Here is a 24,998-nt window from a genome sequence, read left to right on the forward strand (position 1 = left end):
TCAAATGTATCTTTTTCTGTCTCTTTCGTCCTCTCTCTGTCTGTTATCTTGTCTATTTCTGTTTTTTTCATATTTATTATTCTCTCTGTCTCTGTCCATATATGTGTCTCTGTCTGTCTAATGTATCTGTATCTGTCTGTTTCTCTATTTGCCTGTCTGTACTCCAGTCTATTTCTGTTTTTTCATATCCACCCTTCTGTCTGTTTCGCTCTCTGTCTCTCTGTCTGTCTAATGTGTATCTCTGTCTGTTTCTCTGTTTTTCTGTCTGTACTTGTGTCTGTCTGTCTTTTCATATCCACCCTTCTGTCTGTGTCCCCTTTTCTGTCTCTCTGTCTGTCTAATGTGTCTATCTCTGTCTCTCTTTTCTAATGTATATCTGTGTCTGTTTCTCTGTCTGTCTAATGTGTATCTCTGTCTGTTTCTCTGTTTTTCTCTCTGCACTTGTCTGTCTGTCTTTCTTTGTGTTCCTATGTCGGGTTGGTTAATTTTTTCGTCCTCATCAATTTTCACACTATCACCTTCACCATCTTCGGTCAGCTACCAACTTTATGATGACCCGTGGTAGTGATGTCACCATTATCTCGGTTATCACTGCAGCTCGTCCTTCATCACCTGACTGCACTATCACCACCACCACCATCACCACCATCACCACTACAACTACTACTACTACTACGACTACTACTACTATTACTACTACTACTGCTACTACTACTACTACTACTACTACTACTACTACTACGACTACTACTGCTATTACTACTATTACTGCTACTACGACTACTACTACTACTACTACTACTACTACTACTACTAAAAGCTGTGTTTTTTCCTCTTCCATCTTTTTCTTCTTCTTCATCTTCATCATCATCTCCATCACCACGAGCTCAACACCACCGCCCATTGCGCTCTCTCTCTCTCTCTCTCTCTCTCTCTATCTTGTATGTTTGTAAACCTATCTGCTCACCACCAACACCATCACCACCACCACCACCACCTCCACCACTACCCCCTCACCCCCCCCCCCCTCACCCCCGCCACTCACTGTGCTGGCCGTTGTTTTTCCCGCAGATGACGGTGGGGTTCGAACCGGCCGTGCCCACGAAGGTGAAAGTGTCGACGCTGCAGCTGCTGGTGTTGTCCGGGCCAGCCAACTCAAGCTTCTCGAAGTCCAGGCGGATTTGACACACATTGTCGTTGGTCTGTGTGGAGGGAAGAAGGTAAGGAGGGGGAGTAGGCAAAGGGAGGGGGGTGGAGTAGGCAAGGGAGGGGGGGTCGGCAAGGTAAGGGAGTAGGTAAGGTAAGGGAGTAGGTAAGGGGGAGTAGACAAGGAGGGGGTCAGGCAAGGTAAGGGAGTAGGTAAGGAGGGGGAGTAGGTAAAGGGGGTATGGGGTAGGCAAGGGAGGGGGGTCGGCAAGGTAAGGGAGTAGGTAAGGAGGGGGAGTAGGTAAAGGGGGTATGGGGTAGGCAAGGGAGGGGGGGTCGGCAAGGTAAGGGAGTAGGTAAGGAGAAGATAAGAGAAAAAAGAGAAAAAAACTGAAAAAATAAAGATAAAGTTGAGAATAGAGAGAATTAAAGACAGAAAGAGAAAGAAAACAAAATATAAACACGGAAAAAGAAAAGAAAAACGAAAAACAATATTAAAAGAATGACAAAGTTGGGAATAAAGAAAATTAAAGACAAAGAGAAAGAACGAAAAATCACGAATACAGAAAAGAACAGGAAGAAAAAAATCAATCAATCAATCAATCACTCGGTCTTTCCACGCACCGATTCACTTCCACTTTCACCTCAACGAAACGAAACGGAAGAAAAAGAAACTCGCCCACAAACTTAAAATCCTTCGTTCAAAAAAAAAAAAAAAAAAAAATGGAGAGAAATAATCAGCTTAGAAAATAATTGAGTCGCCGCTTCACGGACCGCCACTTCCCGTTTTCTATGTGAGAGAAAACGGGAAGAATTTGCCGTTTAATTATTTTTCAGATTAGACCGCCAACTATTTTATTTCCTCTGTCCGTTTTGATTACTGTGTCTGTGTGCTGGGTAAGAGGAGGAGGAGGAGGAGGATGTTGTGTGCGTGATGGAATGAAGAAGAGGAAGAGCTGGAGAATGAGAGGAGCAAAAAGGAGGAGGAGGCGGAGGAGGAGGAGGAGGAGGAAAAACGCTGAGAGTAAGGAGGAATGCAGAGAAGGAAGTAATATATTGTTTAAGGATGAGGAAGAGGAGGAGGAGGAGGAGGAGGAGGAGGAAATACGAAGAAGGAAGAGGAGGAGGAAAAAAATAAATGTGGAGGTATAAACGAGGAAAGGAAAAGAGATTTGACCTGTGTGTGTGTGTGTGTGTGTGTGTGTGTGTGTGTGTGTGTGTGTTTATATGAAAGCACACACACACACACACACACACGGATGTTGCCTCTTGTGGGTCTCTCTCTCTCTCTCTCTCTCTCTCTCTCTCTCTCTCTCTGTGTGTGTGTGTGTGTGTGTGTGTGTGTGTGTGTGTGTGTGTGTACATCCTGTTGACATTACTTAACAAAATTTTATGTTTCTCAAATCATGGCGTATACGTATGTCAATTTTTTTCTCCTTTTCCTTCCCCAAGTCTTATGTCCTTCATTGCGACGGTTTCCGAGGCAGACCTCATCTTTTTTTCGATTTCTTTGTTCTGTTATATATGTAATCTCCATCTGTTGACTCTCTCTCTCTCTCTCTCTCTCTCTCTCTCTCTCTCTCTCTCTCTCTCTCTTATAATCTTTCAATCCTTCTCCTTGCCTGAAAATATTCCTACTCCTTCTTTTTACTGTAATTCTTTGATCACATCTTGCGCTGTCTGTTTGTCTGATGTCTCTCTGTCTGTTTCTCCATCTTGTCTCTCTCAGTTTTTATCTCTCTCCTTCCTTTTGTCTCCTCCGTTTGACCGTCCATATCTGTCTCTGTCTTTCTGATGTATTTATTGTCATTTTCTCTGTTTCCCCAACACATGAGAGGAAGAGATAGGTGTTGGGACTGTGTGGCAGGGCAGGGGGAGGAAAGAACCCGCGGGAGTCAACGCAAAAACGGACTTGCCAGTTAGGTCTGACTGTATAGTAGGCATCCAGAGGGTGTCAAAATATCAGGCGATCTTCTAATAACGGCGCGAGCATACCGAGGCAAGGAGAGTTCATCATAGTCGATGTTGATAGGACCATTTTTTTCTTTAATGGACGCTGAAAGAAATGGACTTGTGTTTGTGTTGTAGCTTGTGGCGGTGGGCGGGACGCGAACTCGGGTGGCCACAAGCTGACAATGTTCAGTCATCGCCGTTTGGCCGAAGACTACCACGTGGTACAATCCGAGAAATTTCAAGGCCCTACAGAGGCCGGGATGAAGGGACGGGAGAAGAACTGGCGGAGACGATACAGAACGCCCAACCTCTGTATCATTATTATTTACCTTCTGGATGGTGTATTGGCAGTTGTCAATGTCCATGAGAGTGCTCGGGTAGTCATCGTTCACCAAGTAGGAGTTGTTGTAACGTAGAGTCTGGCCACACCTCAGTTGGTCTGGGAAAAGGGAATGGGGGGGGATGTATGTCTCTGTATCCTGTGTGTGTGTGTGTGTGTGTGTGTGTGTGTGTGTGTGTGTGTGTTACTGCTGCATCTATGGGTCTGTGTCTAATAGGTGTATGTATGTTTTTCTGTCTATTTATATATTTTCTGTCTGTTTTGTCTTTTTTTCCTTTTTTACTGTCTCCTCTGTTTCTCTCTGTCCATGTCCGTGTCTTTGTCTGTCTGGTGTAGCTCTATCTGTCTGTTATTCCTTTTCCTGTCTGTACTTTTGTCTATCAGTCTCTCTCTCTCTCTCTCTCTCTCTCTCTCTCTCTCTCTCTCTCTCTCTCTCTCTCTCTCTCTCTCTCTCTCTCTCTCTCTCTCTCTTCTTTATCTCTCTGTTTGGTGCATCTCTCAGCTTCCTTTGTTTCTTCATCTCCGTCTTTCTCTGATTGTCGCTCTTTGTTTTTATCTCTTTTTTCTTCTTTCCTGCATCCCTTTTCCTGTTTTGTTCGTGATTGTTTCTCTTTCTTTATGTCTCTGCAGATGGTTAGCGTTTTTTTTTCTTTGGCTGGATATCCCTTTCTCTCTATTTGTCTGTTTGTCTATTTGTCTGTTTCTGTTTCTCCATATTTCTTTGTCTACTCCTCACTCTGTCTCTTTCTGTTCTATCTCTCTTCCTGTCTATGTCTCCTTCTGTCTTTCTGTCTGTCTGATGTATTTCTTATCTTTCTGCCTGTTTCTCCATCTTTCTCTCTGTACTTCTTCCTGTCTCTTTCTGTTTTATCTCTCTCCGCCTTCCTCCTTCTCTCGGCACATCCCTACAGCACTCACACACGCAGCACACGGCGAATCCACTGTTGCAGGTCCCGTCCGCCTTGCCCCCGCCCCTGGCACAATCACCCGCAGAGGCGCAGGTCCCCGTGGAGTTGTCGCTCTGGGTCCGGCAGGCCACGGGCGGCACCACGACCAGCGACACGAAGGGCAGGAACTGGAGGTTGAACACTGGCGGAGGAGGAAGAGAGGGTGGGGGTTAGGGGAAGGGTGTCGGCTGTGTCCATGATTAGGAATGTCCCGCCCGCCTCTATTTCAGGATGACAGTCACCGCCGAGTGGCTTAAAACTATACAAGATACTCACATGCTGTCCTGAAGACCGCCCATCAACCCGGACTCAAGATAAACTCTCTAAAGAGGATCAAAGATGAGCTCCGGGGGGCAGCATGATCCAAGCAAGGCCAAGATTGCGCCATTATAAACACTTGCCTGCGCCATAACGGGCCCATAACCACACCCCGCCAAGAAAGTCTACCCCAGCCAATGCGCTACAGTGGGAAGCGAAGCAACAGAATCAGAAGAGGTGTTATCTATTGCAGTGATAATGATAGAAAGATAAACGGGAGGAAGAAAACATGAAGTAGAAGGAGGAGGCGGAGGAAGAAGGTGGAGGAGGAGGAGGAGGAGGAGGAGAAGATTGAAGACTCACTGGGTACAAACGTCAAACAAGGATTATCTTACTACTACTACTACTACTACGACTACTACTACTACTACTACTACTACTACCAGCACCACCACTGCTACTACTGTACTTACATTTTCCATCACGATTCTTCTGGTGTTCATTTGGAGTTGCAACGTCCGTGGTGGAGGAGTGGGCGGAGCGGGGAGGGGGGGCGGGGGAGGCGTGACCCCCCACCACCACCACCGCCATCACCACCATCATCACCGCCATCATCACCAGACTCGTTGCGGCCATCACGTCTCAGTTCTGGTAAAAAAGAAAAAGGAATATAAGAAAAAAAGGAAAAAAATAGCAGTGCAGTTATGCTGAGAGAGAGAGAGAGAGAGAGAGATGTTTGTTTTCTCTCTCTCTCTCTCTCTCTCTCTCTCTCTCTCTCTTTGTGTGTGTGTGTGTGTGTGTGTGTGTGTATATACTAAGCATACATGTGGAAGGAGCACCATAAAACTAAAAGGATACAATGGTAGGGGACAAATGCTAAAAAAATATAGGCCTTGTTTTTTATGAGCCTAGTGATAGTTTGACAAGGCTTCTGCTCTATGAACGTAAAAAACAGTCTTGAGAACCCGACTAATCTCCTTTGTGGCGTTAGGAAATAGATATTGTGAGTGCCTTCAGCATCTAATAATACGGGTTATAGACATTTCGAGGCTCACACACCCACATTTGACAAGGCTTTCGTAGAGGTTGCTTTAGGAATGTCACGAGAACCCGACTAATCTCCTTTGTGGCGTTAGGAAATAGATATTGTGAGGGCCTTCAGCATTTTAAAATACGGGCTATGGACATCTCGAGGCTCACACACCCACATTTGACAAGGCTTTCGTAGAGGTTGCTTTAGGAATGTCACGAGAACCCGACTAATCTCCTTTGTGGCGTTAGGAAATAGATATTGTGAGGGCCTTCAGCATCTAATAATACGGGTTATGGACATCTCGAGGCTCACACACCCACATTTGACAAGGCCTTCGTAGAGGTTGCCTTAGGAATGTCACGAGAACCCGACTAATCTCCTCCGTGGCGTTAGGAAATATATATTGTGAGAGCCTAAAGTGTCTGAGGGCCAGTTCGACAGTCCAGCACAGTCATTGTAAGCGCCCAAACCAAACTATATTCTCTACGATGATCCGTTATTTCTACTCGGTACCAGATATTAAAAAAAAACTCCTGTGTGGATTCCTAAAATTTCCTCCTTTTTATATCAACGCCTAACACTATACAAGGAGTTTTCGTCGTATATTGTGTTTGGTTGGGGAGCCTCCTTTCTCCTTTGTTGTGTAACTTTGCACTAATAAACCAATCAATGAGTTCGGTCCCCCTGCAGACTCCTCCTCAGTCGCTATCGGTCAGTGTTGGTCAACGTGTGCTACCTACGGATATATCAATAGTTGTACAGTCACACCGGGGGCTAGGGTGGCAGGGTCCTCCTTTCTCCTTTGTTGTGTAACTTTGCACTAATAAACCAATCAATCAGTTCGGTCCCCCTGCAGACTCCTCCTCAGTCGCTATCGGTCAGTGTTGGCTAACGCTTGGTTGGACACTCGGCCGGAGAACATCAATACACGATGACTCTGCATGAAGCCCACCAGACGACCTACTTATGACGGCTTATGTAGACCCAACGCGTGCTGTCCCTCGTAGGCGTCAGTGTGTTCAGAACTTTTTGGTGGTGGTTATCATATTGGCACCCACCACCTGCTTGATTTTTTTTTTTTTACAGCAAAGGAGACAGCACAAGGGCACAAAAATAAGGAATCAATAAAGAAAGCCCGCTACTCGCTGCTCCTGTTGTGTGTTGTTATTACTGTTATTATTATTATTATTATTATTATTATTATTATTATTATTATTATTATTATTATTATTATTATTATTATTATTATTATTATTATTATTATTATTATCATTATTATCATTATTATTATCGAACACAGTGTCTTATTGGAGTCGGCAGAGCAAACAGTTTCTTTTAATGTAATGTAATGTTGCTTTTTCTCCCATTTTTGTCTTTTCTCTTATTTTTTTTCTTCTATTTCCATTCACACCTAAGACAGACAATCATGGATAAGTGGTCGATGATCTAAATAGATAAGGTCTGACAAACTGAAGTGAATAAGCAACGAAATATGTTGTTTGTAAAATTTGACTGATTATTCTTATGAAAACAACTCAACGAGAATATGAGACAACCCTGAGCGGAGGAGGACAAGGGGACGCCCACGTGACTCATGGATGGGCCAAGGCACGGTTGCCAGATTATCGTATTCAGAGCCGCGTATTTAACGGTTTCTGGCCCATAAATGTTGCCAAGAAACACCAATAATTGACCATTTTAGCGATAACTATATTTGAAGGCAGTTATTTGGATCGTGGAGGTAGTTTTTGGGTTGGAAATAGGCAAACATAGGAGGCAGAGTACGATAATATGGCAACGTTGGGCCAAGATGATCGATCCTGCCTAGAGTGGGAAGGGTAACTGCTTGGGGTCTTGCTCAGAGGGACCGTGGAGGGTGGAGGCGGCGGGTGAGAGAAGCGACTCACCCCCTGACGTATGCTCCAAGGTAGTTAGTAGTTAGAACAATACAGACCGAGAGTTAATTATAGATCGTTAAGCCACAGCTGCAGTAGATTGGAATTCACTTTCGACTTAAATATGTCAACTTTCCCCGCCTCTCACATCAAGTATTCCCAAAGGCTGAAAAGGAGATCAGTCGGGTTCTAATGAATGTTTTTTGGGGTTCATGGTAGAGAAGAAGGATCAGACTACCACCTGGGTCATGAAACTACTACCTGGAAATGCACAAAACTCCTACGAAAGCCTTGCCAAATATGTGTTTCTGGGCTTCGAAATGTTCAAGAATACGATCCTTGGATATGTTAACTTTCTCCGCATCGTGTAGTTCAAGAGACCTTTTCCGGCACGAACATCTCTTGGGGACAAAAAACACACCTCCAGCACTGTGTTGTAGGACGCCTCCCTATATAGCTGTCGCGATAACCAGTTTTGTGTTGAGGAATATCTTGTTAGTCGTCACATTCTCTAACATTTCGGGGCTCACACACCCACATATGACAAAGCTTTCCTAGAGGTTGTTTTGTTAGTATTTCCATGGGTAATTTTATGAGCCTAGTGATAGTTTGACAAGGCTTTCGTAGGAGTTCCGGGCATTTCCAGGGGTAGCTTTATGACCCTGGTGGTAGTCTAACTCTTCCTCTGTACCATGAACCTTCAAAAACACTCATTATAACATATTTGACTAGGCTTTCGTAGGAGTTCCGGGCATTTCCAGGGGTAGCTTTATGACCCTGGTGGTAGTTTAACCCTTCCTCTGTACCATGAACCTTCAAAAACACTCATTAGAACATATTTGACTAGGCTTTCGTAGGAGTTCCGGGCATTTCCAGGGGTAGCTTTATGACCCTGGTGGTAGTCTAACTCTTCCTCTGTACCATGAACCTTGAAAAACACTCATTATAACATATTTGACTAGGCTTTCGTAGGAGTTCCGGGCATTTCCAGGGGTAGCTTTATGACCCTGGTGGTAGTTTAACCCTTCCTCTGTACCATGAACCTTCAAAAACACTCATTATAACACGATTGATATCCCTTTTGGCCTTCGGAATTAGTTGATGTGAGAGGTGGAAGCGTCTGAAAATATCGACTTTAGTGAACCAGTTTTTGCGTGTGTTTCTGCTGCGTCTGAACTTATATAACTTTAAACCCGCTGATACGAGGTCTACCCTCATGTTTTTGTTCCTCCTTTACTTTCTTTTTCTCTCATCTCATTTCTTCTCTGTTTTCCTATCTCCACTTTTTTTCTTTCTTCCGTTCTCTTTCGCCCATTCCATTTTCTTTCTTTCTTCATCTTGTCCTCCTTTTCATTCCTGTTCTTTTCCTCATATTTTTCTGCCTTCCTCTTTTTATCTAATCTCTTTGTTATCCTTCCTTCCTTCCTTCCTTCCCTCTTTCTTCTTTATTCACGGCAAATAAATTAAAGTTACTGTCGGTCTATAAGCGGTAAGTGAGTGAAGCGATTGGTTGGTCGTATGCTCCCCATCCTCTCTCTCTCTCTCTCTCTCTCTCTCTCTCTCTCTCCCCACCAAAAGTATTAGTCTGTCCCTCTATGGCAAGATTCTCGACCCGTGAATCATAGTGTTTGTCATCCTCCGCTGCACGTATTCTAAAATCATGACGCTGTTGCATACTAACGAGGCCTGGGCAAGCATTCTCAGACACTCTTGGCTCTTACAACAACCATTCCCCAAGGCCACGTACAAAGGAGGTTAGTCGGATTTTCATGAGTGTTTTTTCAAGTTCATGGCGCAGAGGCTTTGTCAAACTATCTCTAGGCTCATAAAACCACCCATGGCAATACTAACACAACCTCTACGAAAGCTTTATCAAATGTGAGTGTAAAGCTTGCATTCTCACACGTTTTCGGCTCCTTCAACAACTATGTCTTTAAGTCCACAAAGGAGATTGGTCGGGGTAGTGTTTTTTACGTTCAAGGTGCAGAAGCCTTGTCAAATTATCTCTAGGCTCATAAAACTACCCATGGCAATACTAACACAACCTCTACGAAAGCTTTATCAAATGTGTGTGTAACGCCTGCATTCTTACACGCTTTCGGCTCTTACAACTGGTGCAGAAGCCTTGTCAAATTATCTCTAGGCTCATAAAACTACCCATGGCAATACTAACACAACCTCTACGAAAGCTTTATCAAATCTGAGTGTCTGAATCCCGAAATGCCTAAGTAATGCGGATAAGAATTACACCCGAATGATGTTTTCCCTGCATCGAAATGATCTTCCTATACGTTAAAAGTGCAAATCAGTGAAGCTAAGGTCTTCATATCCTTAAACATACCGGGGCTCGCACACCCACATTTGATAAGGCTTTCATAGAGGTTGTGTTAATCTTTCCATGGGTGGTTTTATGAGCCTAGAGACAGTTTAATAGCCTTTTCCATTTAGCGTAACCCGTTTCTGGGTCATGATCTGTAGAGTCCCTTGATAGATAGAGTCCCGACAGCCTAAGATTTGGACGCCATTATTGGCCCTGTCTTCGCCGCGAGACCGTGTGCTAGTGTTTGAAAAGCGCGGCGAAAACACAGGGCCAATAATGGCGTCCAAATCTTAGGTTGTCGGGACTCTATGAGGGACTCTACAGATCACGACCCAGAAACGGGTTACGCTAAATGGAAGATGCTATAACAAGGCTTCTGCACCATGAACGGGAAAAACACCCCTGAGAACTCGACTTATCCCCTTTGTCGCTCTGGGAAATGATTGTTGTGAGACACCAAAGCGTCCGACAATACTTGCCCTTGACATTTCCCGACTCACACATCCACGTTTGATGAGGCTTTCCTAGAGCTTGTGTTAGCCCATGGGTGTCTTTACGAGTCTAGTGATAGTCCTGCACACTGATCTTGAAAAATCACTCATGAGAACCAAACTAATCTCCTTTGTACTGGCCTTGGGAAATGGTTGTTGTGAGGGCCGAGTGTGTCCGAGAACACTGGCCCAGGATCACTATATAGGAGCCGATTTCACAGTCCAACACAGTGTCTTCGTAACATCCCGAACCAAACTTAAGAATCCAATCCAATCCAAAATGGTGAGGTCTTCGATGCCACACTAAATACACAAGACTTTTCCTGTTTAGTTTCATCAAATTTGTGATTTTAAATATAAACACCAGACACTATACAAGGAAATTTCGAAGGCTCTGGTATTGGTTTGGGAGCTTACTAACCCATCATGGGGAACTGTGAAACTGGCCCTAAGACACCAAAGTCCCACAGTTAGACATGCCAAGAGGAGTGCTAGGTCAAGCGTTCCCAACCTCGCCTGATTATTCAAACATCGTATTAAGTTTGTATTACTAAACATATCGACGCCTCAGTTCAGAGACGTTTGAAAAGTCCCTCGTCGTCGAAGTTGTTGGGCTTTTTGATGGAGTTTTTGTGATGCCGGTGAGAGCATTACACGGCTTTCGCACCTTGAACGGGAAGAAACACCCATGAAGACCCGGTTAAGCTTCTCTGTGGCCTCAGGAAACAGTCTTAATGGGAGCAATGCGTTTAAGAATATGGATCATAGTCTCACTCTCTATCACACTCTGTTCTGCCTGGGGGTTGGGATGACATGTTCCTCCCTTCTCCTTTGTTGTTTACTTGCAACAATAAACTATCAATCAATCTCTCTCTCTCTCTCTCTCTCTCTCTCTCTCTCTCTCTCTCTCTCTCTCTCTCTCTCTCTCTCTCTCTCTCTCTCTCAATCTATATCTATGTCTATCTATCTATCCTTTTCCTTGTTTATCCTATTGTATCCTTCTAGCAAACTTCCTCCCAAAATTGGAGTAAAAAGAGCCAAACTACTTAACAAATTACTTAACACATACTAATACCACTCTTAAAATATCTTACGGAAAACTGAACTGTGAAAACTTAACGTAACTCTGTAAAAATCCAAAACTTCTTTCTAACTCCGTCATGAAAATGAAATAAAAAAGCCAAAATACAGTACCCACGTAACTTCATCAATAGCCCACTAATACCGCGTTAAAAGACATCTTGCGAAGCCTCTGGGGAGCATAGCGGCCGGGGCGGAAAACACATCTATCAAGACCTTCCTAACATGGCTTTTTTGTCGCTTTTCGTCACTCAGCTTACACAGGGCAGGAAAAAGTGAACTGCTGTCGCGCCTCGGGGCTGGGAGTGCTGCCTTGATGTTCGTGAGGGAGAGAACTGTGAGGAGGCAGGGTGAGGCTGGTACTTATAGGTGTGTGTGTGTTTGTGTGTGTGTGTGTGTGTGTGTGTGTGTGTGTGTGTGAGACAGGAAGGGGAAGGAAGGAAGGAGGGCGGGAATGAGGGAGTTTGTCTCGGAGGGAAAGTGTTAATAGCCAAATGAAATGGAAGTGTAATTGCTGCTGTCATTAACAAGCCTGCCAGCCAGCCAACCCTCTCCTGCTCTCTCCATCTTTGTGCCAGCAACTCTTCATGTCCGTCTGTGTGTGTGTGTGTGTGTGTGTGTGTGTGTGTGTATATATATATATATATATATATATATATATATATATATATATATATATATATATATATATATATATATATATATATATATATATATATATATATATATAGTGTCATCTCGCTCTATTTGTCTATCTGTTTATATCTGTGTCTATCTATCTTTCTCTATCCAATAATTCATGTGATAAAACATCCATTTACCTGTCTTCATTTATTTAATGACCTATTCAGCTCACCAGTCATCTGTTGATCTATGTATTCATCTGTTGATCTATCCGTCTATTTATCTATCTGTCTATTTATCTATATATCTATATCAGTCTTTCTATCTGTCTATCTGCCTATTAGTCTATATCTACATATCTACTTACCTATCTCCCTCTCTCTCTGTCTATTTACTCATACTCCAGCCCTGTGTCTACGTGACCGCCAAGCAGCGCACGCTCACCATTCCCCGAATTAACGTTATTTCCACGGTCCGGAGCATTGTTATTTCAGTGCATGGTGGACGCTTAGTCAGCGCCACAAGTGTTCGTTTTTTTTCCTCTCTTATCATGTACTCATTAGCATTAGAAAGGGAGGAGGAAAAAGGGTAAAGTGTGGGTGCATAGGCTCCGCCACCCCGGGGCACAGGGCCAGGGTGACACCCGGGTCACGACAGTGTGCCCTCCTCGGGTGTCCCCAGGTACACATTTATCCACCAGCCCGAAAGGAAGGATGAACAGCTGGGTGGCTTGCACGCTTACTGCCCGGGCCGGAATTCGAACCCAGGCACGCAGATTCGTAGGCAGGCACGCTAACCACTGCACCACGGAGACGCAGAGGAGGATGAGGATGAGGAGGAGGAGGAGGAAAACAGCATGGTGAGGTATAAGTCAAGCATGTATAGGTTTTTCCCTCTCCTATCGCGTTTCTCATTAGCATTGTAACAGGAGAAGGAAGGCACCATGGTGAGATATAGGTCAAGCATGTATAGTTTTTCCCTCTCCTATCGCGTTTCTCATTAGCATTGTAACAGGAGAAGGAAGGCAGCAGGCTGAGATATAGGTCAAGCATGTGTAGTTTTTCCCTCCTATCGCGTTTCTCATTAGCATTATAACAGGAGGAGGAAGGCAGCAGGCTGAGATATAGGTCAAGCATGTATAGTTTTTCCCTCTCCTATCGCGTTTCTCATTAGCATTGTAACAGGAGAAGGAAGGCAGCAGGCTGAGATATAGGTCAAGCATGTATAGTTTTTCCCTCTCCTATCGCGTTTCTCATTAGCATTATAACAGGAGGAGGAAGGCAACAGGGTGAGGTATAAGTTATCAGTGTCTGTCAGTCAGATTTCTGGATGTCGCTTCTCCTTGGTACAGTGGTTAGCGTGCCTACCTACGAATCTGCAGGCCTGTGTTCGAATTCCTGCCTGGGTAGTCGACGTGCACCCCACCCAGCCGTTCATCCTCCCTTTCGGCCTGGCGGATAAATGTGTACCTTGGGACACCTGGGGAAGGCACACTGTGGTAACCCGGATGTCACCCTGGCCCTGTGCCCCGGGGTGATGGGTTCCCTACCACCACAGGCTCAAGGGACAATGCGACGGAGATGAGCACCGCCGCCTCGCGCAGTTGTAGCGTATGCCCCGAACTTTGAGCCGATTTCACAGTCCAACACAGTGTCTTCGTAACATCCCGAACCAAACTATAGAATCCCATACAATCCAAAATGGTGAGGTCTTCGATGCCACACTAAATACACAAGACTTTTCTAGTATAGTTTCATCAAATTTGTGAACTTAAATATAAACACTAGACACTATACAAGGAAATTTCGAAGGCTCTGGTAATGGTTTGGGAGCTTACTAACCCATCATGGGGAACTGTGAAACTGACCCGTTATCTTTACCTTATCTTATTGGGTATACGTTATGAAAGGAAGGACACAGTTACTGAGGATGCGTTATTCAAGGAAGGACACAGTTGCTCATTTGCATAGAACGGGAGAGGGAGGGCAGTAACGGTTACCAAATTATCGTATTCAGGCACTCAGCACATCGTATTTTCCGGTTCTGAGTCACAGCCATCGCAAACAAACGCCAATAAGTAATGTTTTTAACGAGAACTTTAACTGGAATTTTGTTATCTGTGTGGGTACGAAAGTTTTGGGCCCTGGAACTGATAAATGCGATGTTTTGAGCACGATCATTTGGCAACCCTGGGCTTATGTCTGTACTCCATGGTGACGAGACAAAGGTTGGTATTGTCAGATGCTCCCGCCCCTCACACCAACTCTTTCCAAAGGACAAAAAGGAGGCTAATCGAGTTCTAATGAGTGTTCTTTTAGGTTCACGGTACAGAAGAAGGCCCAGACTACCACCAGGGTCATAAAAGTACCCCTGGAAATGCCCAAAACTCCCACGAAAGACTAGTAAATTACGTGTTCTTGGGCGCAAAAATGTTTAAAAATATGGCCCCAAAGCCCGTATTCTCAGACGCTTCCGGCTTTCACGATAACTCTTTCCCAGGGCCGCAAAAGAGATTAGTCAGGTTCTCACGAATGTCTTTTAGGTTCATGGTGCAGAAGGACCAGACTACCAGAAGGGTCATTATTCTACCACTTGAAATGCCCAAAATCCCAATGAAAGCCTTGTCTGATATGCGAGTTTGATGCCGAAATGTTTAAGAATATGCTCAGACGCTTCCGGCTCCCACAATAATAAAGGAGATTATTCGTGGTCTAATGAGTGTTTTCACGTTCATGGTGCAGAGGCCTTGTCAAACTGTCACTAGGCTCATTAAACTACCCATGGAAATACTAACACAACCTCTACGAAACCCTTGTCAAACTGTCACTAGGCTCATTAAACTACCCATGGAAATACTAACACAATCTCTACGAAAGCCTTGTCAAACTGTCACTAGGCTCATTAAACTACCCATGGAAATACTAACACAATCTCTACGAAAGCCTTGTCAAACTGTCACTAGGCTCATTAAACTACCCTTGGAAATACTAACACAACCTCTACGAAAGCCTTGTCAAACTGTCACTAGGCTCATTAAACTACCCATGGAAATACTAACACAACCTCTACGAAAGCCTTGTCAAACTGTCACTAGGCTCATAAAACTACCCATGGAAATACTAACACAACCTCTACGAAACCCTTGTCAAACTGTCACTAGGCTCATAAAACTACCCATGGGAATACTAACACAACCTCTACGGAATTCTTATCAAGTGCGTCTGTGTTCAGTGAATATATTTTAATGGAGCAATGAATCTGTTTCTGGGAACGCCTTCTTGGAGGACTTCCACTGTTACTCGTTTACGTTCTGTACAGTAACAAAGCGGCTGAAGGAGGAAAAGAAAGACAAGCAACAAAAAAGCCCGTTAATCTCTGCTCCACAAAATTAAACGGAACGAGTGGCCGAAAGAGAGGTCAATTTCTGATGGAGAGGTGTCTTGAAACTCTCCTCCTAAAAGAGTTCAAGTCGTAGGCAGAAGAAAATACAAAGGAAGACTTACTAGCGAAAGGGTTGAAAGGGTGAAGATTCCTGTTAACTCTTACATAAGGGATTTGGATAGAATAGGGATGAGGGAGTAGAAAGCGAAGTGAAGGACTACAGATATTTCTACACAACGATGCACGGGGACGGAAGAAAGACCGCAAGAGTCAGCACATTCTCGAACATTCCACACACCCACATTTGTTAAGGCTTTCCTAGAGGTTGTGTTAGTATCCCAAGGGTAGTTTTATGAGGCTGGTGATAGTTTGACGAGGTTTCTGTACCATGAACGTGAAAAACACTCCTGAGAACCTGAATGATCCCTTTTGTGACCTTTGGAAATAGTTGTGTGAGCCGAAAGTGAGTGAGCATACGGGCCTCGGTCATCCTCCTCCCTCCTTATATATGCATCTATCTGGCCTCTATTTGAACAGTGACGCAGCTACAGGGAGGAGCGAAAGAAGGTCGTGGGGGCGGGAAAGGGAGATTAAGTAACGTTGGTTGCTCCGGCGAAATGTTATTAATAGCATCCGATCTTGGAACCACCGCCTTGGATCAGGCCCAGAGGAGAACTGAACCCCTTATAACCCCCATCTGAAATACTGAAGTAGCAACCGATGTATAGTGAACCCAGGGGCGGTTCTCAGACGCTTCCGCCTCTCACATCAACTATTTCCAAAGGCGGGAAAGGAGATCAGTCGGCTTCTAATGAGCGTTCCTTTAGGTTCATGGTACAGAAAAAGGGTCAGACTACCACCAGGGTCATAAAAATACCCCTGGAAATGCCCCAAACACTTACGAAAGCCCTGTCAAATGTGTGTGTGTGTGTGTGTGTGTGTGTGTTAGCCCCGAAATGTTTAAATATACAGCGTCTTTTTTTTTTTTTTTTTTTTTATTTACGTCATGGCCTATTGCGCCGGTACGCTTCTTCCCGGTGGATCCTGATGGTCGGTCCAGCCCGTTCTGGCGCAGGCGAGTGTTTTTTATAGTGGCGCCATCTTGCATTGGCTCATGCTGCCCTCCCGGAGCTCATCTTTAATCCTAGAAACTAGAGTCCGGGTTGATAGGTGGTCTTCTGGACAGCATGTGGGTAGTTTTAAGCCACTCGGCGGCGGCTGAAAAATCCCATCGTGGTGGGGATTGAACTCGCGTCCTCCTGAACGCGGGGCCGTCTCGCTATCCGTTCAGCCACCGCCTCCCCAAAATCTGAACCTCTTCTAACCCCCATATAAAATACTTAAAGACAGAACATGGTGTATATCATTTGTATGTATGTATTGTGAGTGTTGGATGGATGTATGTATTGTATGGGCACTGGACCCCTTCCCACTCACCCCCCTCCCTCCCTCCCACCTTTCCCCAATAGACCCTACACCTCCCCCACCCCCGGTTATATAGACAGGTCGTTTAGCTTACGTCACCGATTTGAAACTTTCCATTTTATTTACATTTACGTTGACATATTTATATTTACTCTTTATTTCCATAGTTTACGTTCTCCTGTCGCCTAAATGTGCGTTCCGTTCATCCACTTCTCTTTTCGTATATCATTAGTTCTTGCCTGTTTCCTTCCTTCCTTCTTCTTTCTCTTGCTTCCTTCCTTCCCTCCTTCCTTTGTGATTTAGGCTTGAAAGAAAAAAAATAAGTGCCTTTCTCTCTCTCTCTCTCTCTCTCTCTCTCTCTCTCTCTCTCTCTCTCTCTCTCTCTCTCTCTCTCTCTCTCTCTCTCTCTCTCTCTCTCTCTCTCTCTCTCTCTCTCTCTCTCTCTCTCTCTCTCTCTCTCTCTCTCTCAGTCAAACACACACACACACACACACACACACACACACACACACACACACACACACACACACACACACACACAATGGCGGTGAAAGTCGAACGTTCTTTTCATCTTATCAACAATTAAATGATGACGGAACTCCTTAGAATGTGTGTGTGTGTGTGTGTGTGTGTGTGTGTGTGTGTGTGTGTGTGTGTGTGTGTGTGTGTGTTTTCCTATTTGCCTCTTTGTAACATACAGGGCCTGAGCTAGGCTCGGATAGTCCTGTCTCCTTGTCTACTTTTATCCAATCTTTCTTTCATTTGGTGGCCACTCTTCGCCTCCACCACTTCCTCCTCCAAACTGTTCCACAAATCCACACTTTTATGAGGAAAGCTGTATTCCTTTTTGTCTCTCAAGCATGTTCCCTTTCTCAGCTTCTTGTTGTGTCCTCTCAATCCACTCATTTGCTCTCTCTCTCCATCAAGTCCTCTCTATCTACCTTATCCATACCACTCATCAACTTAAACAACATTATCAAGTCTCCCCTTTCTCTCCTCTGTTCCAAAGTTGGCAGGCTCATGCGTCCCAATCTTTCTTCACATGGTAGATCTGAGAGTTCAGGAACCATTTTTGTTGCAATTCTCTGAATCCTTTCCAGTTTCTTTACATCCTTTTTTATGTGTGTGGGGACCATACACCTGCTGCATGTTATAACTTTGGTTTAATCATCGCCTTTATTATCTTTGTCATCATATCTACATCCATATAGTGGAATGCCAATCTAAGATTCTGCAATAGTCAATGTGTATCACCAAATATCCTGTTTATGTGTTTTTCCGGCGTCAAAGAATCCTGAATTGTCACTCCCAGGTCTCTCTCTTCCTTAACCACACTTATGTCTCTTTCACCCATTTTATATTGTTTCAGGGGTCTCTTTTTACCCTTTCCCATCCTCAATATGTGACATTTATTTGCATTGAATTCCATTTCCCATTTGTTGCTCCACTCTCACATTGCATTCAGATCCTCCTGCAACCTCATGCAATCTTCCTCCGTCCTTATCCTTCTTTGCAGCTTTGCATCATCAGCAAACAAGCTCATGTAGCTTTTTTTTTCTTTCTGGCATGTCGTTGTTATGAATCAAGAACATTATTGGTGCGAGTACAGATCCCTGCGGCACTCCACTTGTCCCTTCTCTCCAGTGTGTGTGTGTGTGTGTGTGTGTGTGAGAGAGAGAGAGAGAGAGAGAGAGAGAGAGAGAGAGAGAGAGAGAGAGAGAGAGAGAGAGAGAGAGAGAGAGAGAGAGAGAGAGAGAGAGAGAGAGAGAGTGAGTCAGTCAGACCCCTCCACCACTACCATCATTTTCTTGAGACAACAGGATGTAACAAAATCTTGAAAACGTCTTGTCTGCTCCATGTGTCACCTTGAGTTCTCGTGAAAATCGTGCTCATTTCTTGGAAGTCTAAGATCGTCCGCAGCGCAGTAACGTCTTCACTCTTCAGGAGAATCTGCCTCTTGACTGATGAAGGCCGCTCCCTCTGAGTGTGTGTGTATGTGTGTGCGTGTGTGTGTGTGTGTGTGTGTGTGAGAGAGAGAGAGAGAGAGAGAGAGAGAGAGAGAGAGAGAGAGAGAGAGAGAGAGGAAGTCCTTATCTGTACGGGCATGTTTTTCATATTTATATTTTTTTTAACACTGGGTGAATTTCATATACATTCATTTACTGGTCATAACTTTATTTTTTAGATTATTCGGTCAATTCCTGTGAGTATTACACATTTTTTTACTTCTGAAACCGGCCACCCATCTACACTCTTTCATGGCGGCAGTGATTAGCGGGCTTTTTCCTCATACATTTTTTTCCCCTTGAGCTGCTTCTTGTACTATAAGAAAAATGAAAAAAAGAAAAAAAAAGAATTCATCGTATAGCTTATCTTTCCTCTGTGGTAACCCGGATGCCGCATCTACCAAATGTCCCCGGGGGCGTATTTCCCTTCGTATGGCTATCTGTGGCGCTACTCTTGAATAGGTCAGGTCAGGTCAGGTTAGATTCGGTTAAGTAATGTTAACTTGGGGTCACCGAAGATAATTTTGAGTGGAAATCACAATGAGAGTATTTTCCAGAACGCCCCGTGGTTACTTTCTAAGCTACAGTCGAGCGTCTTCACTCAGGGACCACACACCCATAGAGAGATTGGGAATATGGGTCTGCATTATTATTATTATTTTTTTTATTATTTTACGCTCAGCCTGTAGGTCCGGCAGGCTTTTTGTGAGGGGGCGCAGGTAAGATTTTTTTTACGTCAAGGGAGGAAGCTCAACGGCAAAAAAGCATAGGCAGTAACAAGAAAGCCCGCTAGACGCTGCTCCAATAAAAGAAAAAAAGAACGAGAGGCCAAAAGAGGTCAGTTTCGGGTGGAGAGGTGTCTTGATACTCTCCTCCTGAAACAGTTCAAGTCGTAGGCAGGAGGAAATACTGACGAAGGAAGGCTGTTCCAGAGTTTATCAGCGGAAGTGATGAAAGAATGAAGATGCTGATTAACTCTTGCATTAGGGATTTGGACAGTATAGAGATGAGGAAGAGTATAGAAAATCGACTGCAGCGGGGCCGCGGGACGGGGGAGGCATGCAGTTAGCAAGTTCAGAAGAGCAGTCACCATGAAAATATCGATAGAAGACAGAAAGAGAGGCAAAACTGCAACTAACTTTAAGAGGCACTAAAAAATAAATAATATATGGATAGCATCTGGGAGAGGGAAAATAACTGGCGGAGACGATACAGAACACCCAACCTCGAGGAAGCTGATTTAGCGAGAGAAGATACATGAAGTTTCCAGTTGAGATTTTGAGTTAAGGACAGACCGAGGATGTTTAGTGTTGAAGAAGGTGATAGCTGAGTGTTGTCGACGAAAAGGGGATAAGTGTTTGGAAGATTGTGTTGAGGTGATAAGTGAGCTGTGGTTGTTATTGGTGATGGTTGTGTCCAGTGGTTTGTTGTTGTCGTTGTTGCTGCTGTTGTTGTTGTTGTCTCTTGTTACTCCCTCTATTTTTTTATCTTTTATTTCTTTCATCTTTCTTTTTTCTCGCTATTTTTCTTTCTTTTTCCTTTTCATTATCGTCATCATCTTCTTTTTCTTCTTCTTCTTCTTCTTCTTCTTCTTCTTCTTCTTCTTCTTCTTATTATTATTATTATTATTATTATTATTATTATTATTATTATTATTATTATTATTATTATTATTATTATTATTATTATTATTATTATTATTATTATTATTATTATTATTATTATTATTATTATTATTATTATTATTATTATTATTATTATTATTATTATTATTATTATTATTATTATTATTATTATTATTATTATTATTATTATTATTATTATTATTATTATTATTATTAGTAGTAGTAGTAGTAGTTCTCTGTTTTTCTTCCTTTCTTTCTTTCACCTTTCTTCTTTCTTTCTCTCCTTTCTTTTCTTCTTCTTTTTCTTCTTCTTTTTCTTAGCAGTAGTAGTAGTAGTAGTAGTAGAAGTAACACCGACTCTAAAGATACTTTTTTCTTTCTGTTTTTTTCCTTTTTCTCACCTTCCTTCCTTTCTTATCATGATTACTAATATCTTCTGACTCAGGCGATGGGTGTAACTTTTTATCTTGTTTCTTTCCTTCCTTTCTTTTTTCCTTCTTGGTCTTCTTCTTATCATTATTGTCAAGCGGATGTGTCGAGGGAGCAGTCTGGCCACGTAACTCCACGCTTTCCCAAGAGACTTATCAAGGTATCACTTCATGTCCCCTTAAAGAAGCAGCATTGGCGTCCCTAGACGTAACTGGGAAAACGCCAGCCTCGCCTTTCCCACCGTTGTTGTTGTTACTGCTACCACTATGTATTTTCTTTTTACGTTCAGCCTGTTGCACCGGCGGGCTTTCTTGATGGGGTCTGCTGGTCGGCTTCAGTCCGTTAGTGGTGCAGGCAAGTGTTTATAGTGGCGCTATCTTGCTTGGCTCATGCTGTCCCCCACCGGAACTCATCTTTGCCCCACTGTAGAGTTTCACCAGACTCCGGGTTGACAGGTGGTCTTCAGGACAGCATGTGGGTAGTTTTAATTAAGTCACTCCGCGATGACTGAAAATTGTCAGCTTGTAGAGGCGAGCGGGACGCGAACCCGGGTCCTGCAGACACTGTGCCCGCACGCTGACCACTCAGCCACCGCTTCCCTTCTATTACTACTTCAACTACTGCTACTACTACTACTTCTACTGCTACTACTAATAATAATACTATTAAGTCTTATATAACTAGACACTCCTCAGTTTCTTCTCCTCTATGTGTGTGTGTGTGTGTGTGTGTGTGTGTGTCATCGCCGCCACGCCCCACATCTTGCGAAGTGTTCGTCAAGAGAAACTCTCCCTAACACGCCGCCAGTACCCGGGGCGTGTGAATAGCGGTAATGACGGGACCAAGCGTGACGCCGTTCAGCCTCTTAAACACTCCTAACTAAGAGCCGTTTACTGCTGCCGGGCCATTGTCTGTCCCGGCTATTCTTCCTGCTTCGCTGTGCTGTGCCGTGTGGGGGGAGGGGGGGCACGTGGTGGTGAGGGGGGTGGAAGTGGTGGTTATTATACAGTAATCCCGTATCCGACATATTGTAGCCATCGGACCATCCGGATACGGACGAGATCCGGATACAGAATATCCGAGTCCGGCCCGGCGTCCTGGGGGACCCATGTTCGAGTCTCAGTCACCCGCCGCTACAAGATTATAATTTTCCGCCCTCGCCGAGTGGCCGAGTGGCTGTCCTGATGGTCGCCTGTCAACCCGGACTCTGAGTAAACTCTCTGAGGATAAAAAAAATGAGCTCCGGGGGGCAGCACTGGCCAAGCAAGATGGCGCCAGGCCCCATCAAGAAAGCTCACCGGCGCCACGGACTGGACGTAAAAAACAAAATGAGATAAAATATAAATAAATATATAAATAAATAAGATAAAAACGGACAGACTCTACCGACACAAGAGAGTAAGATAGAACTCCTCCTTTACTTTTGGCAGCGTTCCTTGCTCTCTATATAAGTATTCATAATCGCTAAGTCAAAGTATTTAGACCAGTGGCGTAGTTAGGCCTGGGCTTTCGGGGCTATAGCCCGAATGTTTTATGAATAGCCCCGGATCTCAATGAGTTTCTTTTTCTTTTTTTAAGAAAAGGACCACCAGCCAGGCTAATGAAAAAATGTTAATTCCTGTTTATAGCTATTAGTACTAGAAATTAGATTTCATAGATCTCATACGGAAATCATACGGTTCGTTCCCATCCGGTTCACGTTCCTATCACGTATTCACGGACACTCGCCAGTCGCGAGATCGAACTTCGTTGATACAGAAAATAAGTTAAAAGCATAACAGTAAAAGAAGCTTTTCATTTGTCTGTTTCAATCTTCTGCCATCCTCCGATGTTACACTTATTTCTTCATGCCCTTCCCTACTGCTTACCATTACCTCCGTCTTTTGTGTGTTTACTTTCATTCCCTTTCTCTCCAGGTTACCTTTCCATATCAAATATCTCTGCTGTAGGCCTTCCTCTGTATCCGCAATGATGGCTAGGTCGTCGGCGAATAACAACTCCCACAGTTCATAATTTTCCCTTATGTCCATTGTTATTGTGTCCAACACAATAAGAAACAGAAAAGGACTCAAAGCTGATCCCTGATGGAGTCCTACTTCAACTAAGAAAGACTCTGTTTCTCCATACTTCGTCTGCACTGTTGTTTTAGCTCCCTCATACATCATCCTCACCAATCTTATCAGCTTTTCTGGCACTCCTCTCTTTCTCAAGCTCCAATACAATACTTCTCTAGGCACTCTATCATAAGCTTTCTCCAAGTCCACAAAACACCAATACACTTTTCTGTTTCCTTCTAGATATTTTTCCTGTATCTGCCTTACAATAAATGTTGCATCCACAATGCTCGATCCAGTCATGAATCCGAATTGTTGATTGTGAATTTTGACCAACTCTCTCAGTCTACCTTCTATCACTCTTTTCCCTTTTTTTCTAATATATTTCAAAAGTGTATTTTTAACGTGTATATTTTCAGCGTTACAGCTGCAATCATTTAATAAAGCGTTTATTATTATTATTATTATTATTATTATTATTATTATTATTATTACACACACACACACACACACCAAACAGGCGGCGGTTCGAGCCCCGCTCAGGCATGATTCTTTCCGTTGACTAGGAGTGGTTACTGTTCCCCCTTGAGCAAGGGGGATAAGGTGTGTGCCTGTGTGGTGTGTGAGGTCCTGGCAGTACTCAGAGATTGACACTAATGAGCACTTGCTCACGTATGTCGTGAGGGTACCTGCTGGTGAAAGAGAGTCCAATTAACTCGTGATCAGGCCTTGGCGAATTATTTTACACACACAGAGAGAGAGAGAGAGAGAGAGAGAGAGAGAGAGAGAGAGAGAGAGAGAGAGAGAGAGAGTTGCAATATGTCAAATCTCGCGTGTCAAGCCAAACGCAACACGTACAACACGGCAACACTGGCCATGGGTAGATAAGGTCGCGAAGATAACAAGTTAAGAACACAAACAGGAAACTTGGCAACGCTGTAATGGGTGTTGACGTTCCTGAAGGGATATTATCATTTATTTATCTTGCTTCCATTATTCCTAACACACACTAATAAACACCAGGAGAGTATAGGCGTCCTTTTTCCGCTATTGTAAGTAGCTAGACACCTATATATATTAACTAAAATTGATAATAAAGGTAAAAAGAGCTGTGTTACGAGTTGGTGGGCTGTGCACTAACCTACACATTATTATTTTAACACCTGGACACATAGCACATAGGACACGGGAAGACATGGATTCGGGAAGAAATAGGGAGAGAAAATAACGATGAAAATGAAGGAATAAAAGAGAATAAATCAGCTCATAGGCAACTTGAGGACTAAGGAGGAAGTTTCAGCGATATTATATGTTCGCGTGTGTGTGTGTGTGTAAAGTGTGTGTCAGTGTGTGAGCGTGTGTCAGTGTGTGCGTGTGTGTACCCGCCTGACCTGATAATTATAAGGGACACTTGTTGCCTGGACACCCGGACAGGTATGGTACAGGTGTGTGTGTGTGTGTGTGTGTGTTCTACGTATCACTGATACACATATATAAAAGCAAAGGATATACACCCTGAGGTACCCCAGCTGTGTGTGTGCGTGTGTGTGTGTGTGTGTGTGTGTGTGTGCTTATCTACGTTGGTGTGTGTGTGTGTGTGTGTGTGTGCTTATCTACGTTGGTGTGTGTGTGTGTGTGTGTGTGTGTGTGTGTGTCTACATCAGTGTGTGTGTGTGTGTGTGTGTGCTTATCTACGTTGGTGTGTGTGTGTGTGTGTGTCTACATCAGTGTGTGTGTGTGTGATTATCTACGTTGGTGTGTGTGTGTGTGTCTACATCAGTGTGTGTGTATGTGTGTGTGTGTGTGTGTGTGCTTATCTACGTTGGTGTGTGTGTGTGTGTGTGTGTGTTTACCTAGTGTTACCTTGTAATTTTACAGGGCCTGGGCTTACGCTCATGTGGTCCCGTCTCCGTATCTATAATTATCCAACTTTTCCTTGAAGCTCTGCACACTTCGCCGATACTATTTATACACTGAGTCTGTTCCAAACC

General features: G+C 43.8%; 2 protein-coding genes across 2 annotated transcripts in view; one reads left to right on the plus strand and one right to left on the minus strand.

Moving 5' to 3' along the window:
- Positions 1-11,803, minus strand: part of LOC126985948 (uncharacterized) — an 18,011-nt gene extending 6,208 nt beyond the window's left edge. The window contains exons 1-5 of the mRNA XM_050841552.1: positions 11,724-11,803; positions 5,118-5,292; positions 4,358-4,528; positions 3,429-3,538; positions 1,046-1,202 (exon numbers count right to left, since the gene is read on the minus strand). Of these exons, the coding sequence (XP_050697509.1) occupies positions 1,046-1,202; positions 3,429-3,538; positions 4,358-4,528; positions 5,118-5,280 (601 nt within the window). The 5' untranslated portion in view covers positions 5,281-5,292; positions 11,724-11,803. The remainder of the gene's footprint in view (positions 1-1,045; positions 1,203-3,428; positions 3,539-4,357; positions 4,529-5,117; positions 5,293-11,723) is intronic.
- Positions 11,804-24,312: 12,509 nt separating this feature from the next.
- The window catches only part of LOC126985947 (uncharacterized), a 42,090-nt gene continuing 41,404 nt past the window's right edge, over positions 24,313-24,998 (plus strand). Inside the window, exon 1 of the mRNA XM_050841549.1 lies at positions 24,313-24,441. The gene's annotated coding sequence lies outside the window, so the exon portion shown is untranslated. The remainder of the gene's footprint in view (positions 24,442-24,998) is intronic.

This window comes from Eriocheir sinensis, chromosome 60 (genome assembly GCF_024679095.1).
Source record: "Eriocheir sinensis breed Jianghai 21 chromosome 60, ASM2467909v1, whole genome shotgun sequence".
In the NCBI taxonomy this organism is placed as follows: domain Eukaryota; kingdom Metazoa; phylum Arthropoda; class Malacostraca; order Decapoda; family Varunidae; genus Eriocheir; species Eriocheir sinensis.